The sequence below is a fragment of the Vespa mandarinia genome, chromosome 2 (genome assembly GCF_050613455.1).
Source record: "Vespa mandarinia isolate Hongniang chromosome 2, ASM5061345v1, whole genome shotgun sequence".
In the NCBI taxonomy this organism is placed as follows: Eukaryota; Metazoa; Arthropoda; class Insecta; order Hymenoptera; family Vespidae; genus Vespa; species Vespa mandarinia.
The window spans coordinates 6,327,501-6,335,742 of NC_140811.1; the positions used below are offsets into that span (position 1 = coordinate 6,327,501).

General features: G+C 36.0%; 1 protein-coding gene across 11 annotated transcripts in view; it reads left to right on the top strand.

Annotated features, from left to right (window-relative positions):
* The window catches only part of CASK (peripheral plasma membrane protein CASK), a 127,391-nt gene extending 119,149 nt beyond the window's left edge, over positions 1-8,242 (top strand). For 8 of the 11 annotated variants that reach the window (XM_085664867.1, XM_085664859.1, XM_085664860.1 and 5 more), the window contains 7 exons: positions 890-1,127; positions 2,107-2,163; positions 3,954-4,073; positions 4,170-4,286; positions 4,362-4,469; positions 4,550-4,725; positions 4,818-8,242. In XM_085664867.1, the coding sequence (XP_085520993.1) occupies positions 890-1,127; positions 2,107-2,163; positions 3,954-4,073; positions 4,170-4,286; positions 4,362-4,469; positions 4,550-4,725; positions 4,818-4,997 (996 nt within the window). In that variant the 3' untranslated portion in view covers positions 4,998-8,242. The remainder of the gene's footprint in view (positions 1-889; positions 1,128-2,106; positions 2,164-3,953; positions 4,074-4,169; positions 4,287-4,361; positions 4,470-4,549; positions 4,726-4,817) is intronic. The other 3 variants (XM_085664862.1, XM_085664863.1, XM_035861361.2) reach the window with 1 other exon arrangement.

Consider the following 8,242-nt stretch of genomic DNA (forward strand, 5'->3'; position numbering starts at 1 on the left):
ACTTAAAAACATCTCGACAATCATCCCACTCACATCATCGCCTTGCAATGCACCCTTTGTAATGATTAAAATAAACAAACAAAAAAGCCAGTGATACTACTTGACAGATCACATGTCTCTTAGTGAATTCGTTTGTAGGAGTGTTAATTAACAATCATCAACCCTGTTTCTTTGATAATTTCTCCTATTTTTGTTTCTAAACGACAGAACGAAGTCGTATCACGGCTCGATCGCTGTTTACACTTCCGCATTTAATAAAGGAAGATATGATAATTTTTCAGCTTTATCATGGAAACGAATGATCCATAACAACGTGATCTTTCGATCCGTATGCTGTATACTTTTGCAAGAATTCTTAGCTGATAGCTTGCAATTTTCTTTCTCTTTCTCTTTCTCTTTCTCTTTCTCTCTCTCTCTCTCTCTCTCTCTCTCTCTCTCTCTCTCTCTCTCTCTCTCTCTCTCTCTCTGTCGCATTCTTTGTTTCCTTAGGATAAAAGAGAGCAAAAGAAAGAGAACTTAGATAAATATACATACGTCTTTACAAGTACGTATAGTTTCTTTAGCTTGCAACCATTTAGTAGATCTCATCAGCGATCGAAACAAATGATCAAAGACCGATTATTTACCATGGCTTGCGGTCGATAGAGAATGCCCTTCATTTTTTTTCCTTTGTTCTTTTTTTTTTTCTTTATTAACTTTTACATATATATAAAATTTCATTAAAACCCGATCGATCGATCAATCATCTTTTTCTTCCTTGAAATTCTTTCATTAACTGATTTTCGCTTTTCTGTTAATCGACCTTTCGATAGGAAAAAAAAAATATATATATATATGATATGTTTCCTTGTAAAAATATATCGTAATATTTTTCTATGTGTATTCACAGATATTCGTGCGCGCACAATTTGACTACGATCCTTTAGAAGACGAACTAATACCGTGCGCACAGGCCGGCATCGCCTTTAAAACAGGCGACATCCTACAGATTATTAGCAAGGACGATCATCATTGGTGGCAAGCACGTAAGGACAACGCGGCTGGTTCCGCGGGTCTAATCCCTTCGCCCGAACTTCAGGAATGGCGTATTGCTTGTATGGCGATGGAAAAGAACAAGCAGGAACAAGGTAATCTTTATTTATAAGCTATATTATACGACACGAAGTAAAAAAAAGAAATACTTCATTCACGTAGCACGCAACCTGCTAGCCACTCCGTTCGATATACAATATCGTATATCGTAACCAGGAAAAAGTCTCGTAAGATAAAATTCGAGATTATGTTTCCCTTTATCTCCCTTGTAAATTTAATTAAAAAGAAAATAAAAAGAAAAAAAAAAGAAAAAAGAAAAATAATAATAAAGAAAAGAAAAGCAGAACGAAGGTTATCTCATCGATACTCCACAGCTGTTTGTATTACGCTCTGTGTATGTTATGTGTGTATCTATATGTATAGCAATAAACTGATGAGCTAATTAATTAGCGAAAGTAGAATCGTAATTGACTTTATTACGAACTTTAATTATGATTGATGTAATATCATCGAAATCGTAGCGAATCATTTCACGATGGCATTAGGCTAGATTGAATGATATTTATAGTTCTTTTTATGATAATATGGTAAGGAAACGATCCGTTTCAAAGGAATACGAAAGAGATCTCCAAAAAAAAAAATAAATAAAAGAGAGAGAACTCGTCTTAAATACGACGGGAACACCAGCAGATCGCAGGATTATCTTTCTGATATGGAAACTAAAAGGACGAATTTTATTTTGATCGTCTTTATCCTCTGGGATCGTTGTTTTTGTACGAGTACTTGCTCGATTATCAAAGAAAAATGGAAGGAAAGATGGAGGAGTACTAATGAAGAAGAGAGAACGCACCGAGAAGCTGAAAATTGTTATCCTTAAAAAAAAAAAAAAAAAAGAAACAAATAGACAAAGAAATGATATTAGTCAATTCGAATGAAAGAACGACAAAGAGAAAATCAAAGAGGAAAGGAAAAAAAAAATATAATGATCGGAGAATAAAGTCTGATAGATAACCAGCTTAAAACTAGTAGATGGTTGCTGTGATATATCATATTGTTTTGTGTTATGTGGGCTAGATGCTGAAGGAGAAGGAGGATGTTCTTCTCACACCGAAGGCTGCGACGGTTCGACAGGTATGGTCCTGCCTTCAGGTAGATACGCGTAGAGTCATGTAGGAACGCGTAGTCGCATGAACTACAAAAACACTCGTTCCACGCTTCCAACACACGCGTTGTTGATTCTTGTTGAGTCTGGGATTGCAGAAATAGACACAGCGATATGAACGATCGAAGATGGGCTTCGTTATACAATCACAATCTTTGTATTCGCATAATACTATACACTCCATTCGATACCACTTACATATTATCATTCGTCCAATCTGAAAACGTCGTTCCAGTTTTATTAACATATCCATTTCAGCGTATACTTAAGTTAATCATTTTTACGCCAGCAGGAAGAGGAATAATTGATAAAATATACTATTATAATACATACTTTTTATTAATTCATCTCTCTGACACATTTTCTTTTTTTTTTCTTTTTTTTTCTTTTTTATTTCCTCCAAATTTTGAAGAGAAAAAAACGAATTACACGAAAAGCTTCTGATCGTCATGCCTTAATCAATGCAGAAACACTTTGCTGATATTTCTCTCTTTCTCTCCCCCAATCCTCCCCCCTTTCTCTCTTTCTCTCTTTTTCTTTCTCTATCGTGACGCACGAAAATTGAAAAAGGAAACGATATTACCAATGGATCGTATTCTATCGATGATATTTTAATTCGTTGAAATAAAATCGAAGTATGATCGGTTACTTTTCAACATATTAAAAAACCATGGAAATCCTTGAACCGTTGGACGTATAGTCTTCTTTAAGGGATGCATGCCGTACCTAAGCAAATCATGTCACGTACTTCACTTAACGCTTATATAGCACGATTCCTCTTTCTCGTTAAGAAGCAAACAGACAAGTGTACATCGTCTACAAATATACACGATTGTAACATTTCTTTTAAAAACTTCACACATGAAAAGAGAGATCGACCCAATACATCATCCTTGACATTCTATATTACGACCTGCCGTAACATCCCTCTTTCAATGAGAATTCCCAATTCTTATTTTAATTATGGTTTCTTTTCAACTGTATACCTAAACAATTAACTTTTTCTCTCTATGGATCGAGATTAAGTTTTCGTTTATATCGAAAGAATTAATAATCTCATTTAGAAGATAACTCGAAATGAATACATTAGGATTTAAATCAATCGAAAGAATCAAGAAAATTGTACCTTTGTCGTATCCTTTATTGTAGAAACATTTTCCCTTTACGTTAATCAGAAAAGACTAGCGTGGTCAACGTTTCTGCCTTCGTTCATTCGACATCGACGATATCGAACAAGCAAGCTGCCCAAATAAGGCCCTGAAGAAGCTTCTCCTTTAACAAAAGCAAAATTAATAAATATGACACTATATAATCGATCACACTTGGCTCTAAAAAAAAAAAAGCAGCGATTGTATGCTTTTAAAGATCTTCAAATGCTCGCAAAGTATTTAGTTGCACGAGTTCCGCTGTACCAGTATTTTATGACAGTACTCTCTGCAGAATTATTATTATTATTATTATTATTATTATTATTATTATTATTATTATTATCATTATTATTATTATTATTATTATTATTATTATTATTATTATTATTATTATTATTATTATCATGACAGTAATGATTTTTTAGAATTTACCATTGAATTAGCTTGACTTGTTGCTTTTACAAATTAAAGAAAATATATACTGGCTGAATTTATAAAATTTACACATATCGAATGAAATAGATACACCGTTAAAGTTATTAAATTGAATACAATCGTAACGCTGTTATTCGTTACTTTTACGAATTCTGACGTTAATCTTTGTTTTACAGTGAATTGCTCGATATTCGGACGGAAGAAGAAGCAATACAAGGACAAGTATCTTGCGAAACATAATGCAGTCTTCGATCAGCTGGACCTGGTCACCTATGAGGAAGTCGTTAAACTTCCCTGTGAGTGTTAATTATTATTAATATTACGAATTTAACAATAATAACAAAGAAAAACTATAATTACATTATATATATATATATCTTTTTTTTTTACAGATCCTGCCTTCCAACGCAAGACTCTGGTTCTACTGGGAGCACACGGTGTTGGTCGTCGACACATCAAGAATACGATTATTGCGAAGCATCCCGATAAATATGCCTATCCTATTCCGCGTGAGTATCTTTTAAAAATGATCGAATCTCGACAGGAAATAATGAATAAAATCCTTTTTTATTTTACTCATTTAGATACAACGAGGCCTCCACGAACTGACGAAGAAAATGGACGTAATTATTATTTCGTGTCGCACGACGAGATGATGGCTGACATCGCTGCTAATGAATATCTCGAATATGGTGTGTATTAGATTATTTCCATTGAAAATTCTATTACTAAGTTCGTTTGAATGTAATCGATGGTTTATCCAAATATTTAGGAACACACGAGGATGCCATGTACGGAACGAAACTGGAAACTATTCGAAAGATTCATGAAGAAGGGAGAATGGCGATATTGGATGTAGAACCGCAAGCATTGAAAGTCCTACGTACAGCCGAGTTCGCTCCGTACGTTGTCTTCATTGCAGCTCCAGTACTTCAAAACATCACCGACGTAAGTGCCGATAAATTATCGATTCTCGTCGATCGCATGTGATTCTAAGAAATAGGTCAAACATTAATCGGATTGTTCTGTATAATTTGCAGTACGATGGTAGCCTGGAACGGTTGGCGAAGGAATCCGACATGTTGAAGCAAGCGTACGGACATTTCTTTGACCTGACCATCGTGAACAACGACATCGAGGAGACGATCGCCCAATTGGAGGCAGCAATCGAACGAGTTCATACGACGCCACAATGGGTGCCGGTTTCTTGGGTCTACTGACAGAGGACCTCGCCATCTCGACAAATAGTCAACGCAGATTGCAATGGCTCCTCGAGAATGAAGCAATGATAAAAATAATAACGTGATAACGTGATCGAGATCGCGATCGAACGTTCTCGAGCAAGTTGTTGAAAGTCGAAGGGAGCAACGGTGAAAGCGACGGCGATTAATCGTCGACGAGTCGAACGATATCCACAAATTTATAACTATCGCCGTGTCCTTGTGAAGTGTTCATATATGAGCGTCGCTCGACATTCGACGGTACTCTTTTATCGGAGGTTAGAGGTAGAATATATTAAAAAAAAAAAAAAAACAAAAAAAAAAGAAAAAAGAAAAAAGAAAGAAAGAAAGAAAGAAAGAAATGAAAGCAGCGATCAAAAGAAAATAGAGAACGTCCCGATCGATGGCTTTGTCATGTCGAGACATTTTCCACGCTCAGTGGAAGAGTTTTCGCGCAAACGAGTCACTTCTCGATCATTGTCTATTGGACGATGGCGATATTTATCAGATCTCCGATCTTCAAACTTACATCGACGAATTCGTTCGATCCGAAACTCGATTCCTCGCGAGCACCCGACCCTTCAACTTACTCCTTTAATATCTTCGCGAGGAAAAGCCTATCTATGCGCAAACTCGCTAAATTAAAATTATCGAACTAGTTCTCCTTTAGAACTAACGTGACTCCTCACCATCTCTTCTATCTTTTACCTATTTATCCTTTCCCTCTTTCTCTCTGTCCTTTTTCCTCCGTTTCTCAACCTCCGATCAACCTTTCGCTCTCTTTCTCTCACATTTCCTTTAACTCCTTTCTCTTTCTCTGTCTTACAAGATTTTCATAAATTTCTCGCACGGCGTCGATGCGGAAAAGACGAACTTATAAAACGAGGAACCTCTCTACGGGTACCAAAGACTACAAAAAAGAGAGCACAGAATACTATTTCAAGATGAACAAAAGAAAATGTATCGGCCCACGAGATTAACAAACGAAACAAACTATTAATATCGAAAATATCTATCTTGATCGATTTGGCCGGCTCATATCTGCTGACTGTTGCTATCTTCCTTTTCTCTAAGATAATCATTAACGAATAAAGAAAAAGAAGAAGAAGAAAAAGAAAGAGAAATTGAGAAAAAAGAGGAACGCATCCCGACAGAAAAATACGAGTATTTCGTCTACGACGTAATAAAATAAGCGTTTCGTTCGTACAATCCTTAAAAAAAAAAAAAAAAAAAAAAAAAAGACAGCAAAACAATGAAGAAGAAGAAAAAGAAGATGAAGAAGAAGAAGAAGAAGAAGAAGAAGAAGAAGAAGAAGAAGAATAGAAAAAGAAGAAAAAAAACGTATAAGAGAAGAAAAATCGACCGAAGACGGTTCTCCTCGAGCCGTCAATCGTTTTACCAAATAGTGTTTAAGCAGTAGATCGATTAAACTTGATCGGTTTCCTCTAGTATCTATTTCCAATATCTTAAACTCGTATAGGCCTCTTTCGCCAGAAAAAAAAAAAGAAAAAGAAGAAGAAAGAAGAAAAGAAGAAAAAAAAAGAAGTATTCACGAAGACAGAACGAATAAAAAATAAAAGCGCGTGGCAGCTTCTTTCCTTTCGCATCCCGCTCACTTTTTCCATCCGCGACGTTCGAGCTTTTTCTAGCCACCCCTTACCATCCCCCGTCGTCCCGCTCCCGCTTCCCCCCTCTGATTCCTATTTTCCATCCTTTTCAAGCCCTGCAGACACGACGAACAATCCACTTCCGCTCGTTCGTTCGTTCGATATTCGTCCTCCCCGTTTAGCCCTCTTGTACGCTTCATTCGTATCCATTGAATCGCTTGCCGATGCTACAACTACCGATCGTTTCACTCTCGCAAAATCAAATAAGAAATAACGAAGGTAGGCGACCCACGTAGACGCACACACACATCGATCGCAAGATGTATTTCTCGGTTCTCTTGTTAACACCCTCGTACAAAAAGCGCACGATCGAAGGATGTGAAGCGAACAAGGCGCGTCTTATTATAAGATATTTATAAAACGTAAACTCTAATAAAATAGATAGTCACTACAAGCTACGTGAAAATAATAATTACAAAAAAATTAACACGCTGCTGACACGCTCTCTCTCTCCCCTTTCTCTCTCTCACATACACACAACAGAACAGACAGCATACACACACACACACACACACAAGGAATACGCACACGTGTACTAAAAGAAAATAACACGTTCATATACTTCCATCGATTTCCTAAACAAACACACATACACACATACAAAGTAGACAGACAGATAGACAGACAAAAACATATGCGTTTCACGAGACAAGTGTTAACAAGGATTTAAAAGATTTATAGGTGAATTCAATTGCAAGTGATTAAATGAATTGTGTAAACTAATTAATACGAAGTACTAGGAGAGATAATGGGAAATTCATGATCCGCTATACATACATACATACATACATAAATACATAAATACATAAATACATGTGAAAAAAATCGATGACGAAGTGGCGAAAACGCGCGGTATCTCGTTATCCGCGACAACGAAGAGCGTCATAATTAAAAGATAAAGTTAGGAAGGAATATGGTAAAAAAAAAAAAGGAAAAAAAAAGAAATGAAATGAATGATTTAACGGATGAATACAAAAATCATGCGGCTCTGTTTCGAACGCGTTCGACGTAAATACTCGTGACCGTTTTATGATCTCAAAAAAATATACGCACATACGCTCGTTTTCCTACGTTCTTCCTATATATAGAGACATATATATAACTGGCGTACGTAGCAGTTTCTAAGAGAGAGAGAGAGAGAGAGAGAGAGAGAGAAAGACACTTGCATTATAATACATAATATAATATTATATATCATTTTTAAAAAAGATTCAATAGATCATGATATTAAATAAAAGTCGAAATCCGATCCTCTCAGGTACTTCGGTATTGTTTAGGAAGAAAAAAGGAAAAGACGAAAGGGGAAAGTTTTAATCTTTAACATTTTAAGTCGACGCACGAGAAACTGTCGAAGGTGTTTAACGAAACAGATCCCGTAAGATCGTATATGAGTATTTAAGACGAGATAGATCGTCGCGTGAGAGAGAAAAGAATGGGAAAAAGAGCAAGAAGAGAGAAAACAAGAAAAGTTAGATTTACTTATTAGCCCGTCGGAATGATAGTGTTTTGCGTGCATGGAGACACAAAAGAAGAGCAACAAAGAAAATTAAAAGAATTAAAACGAAGAAAAAAAAAAAA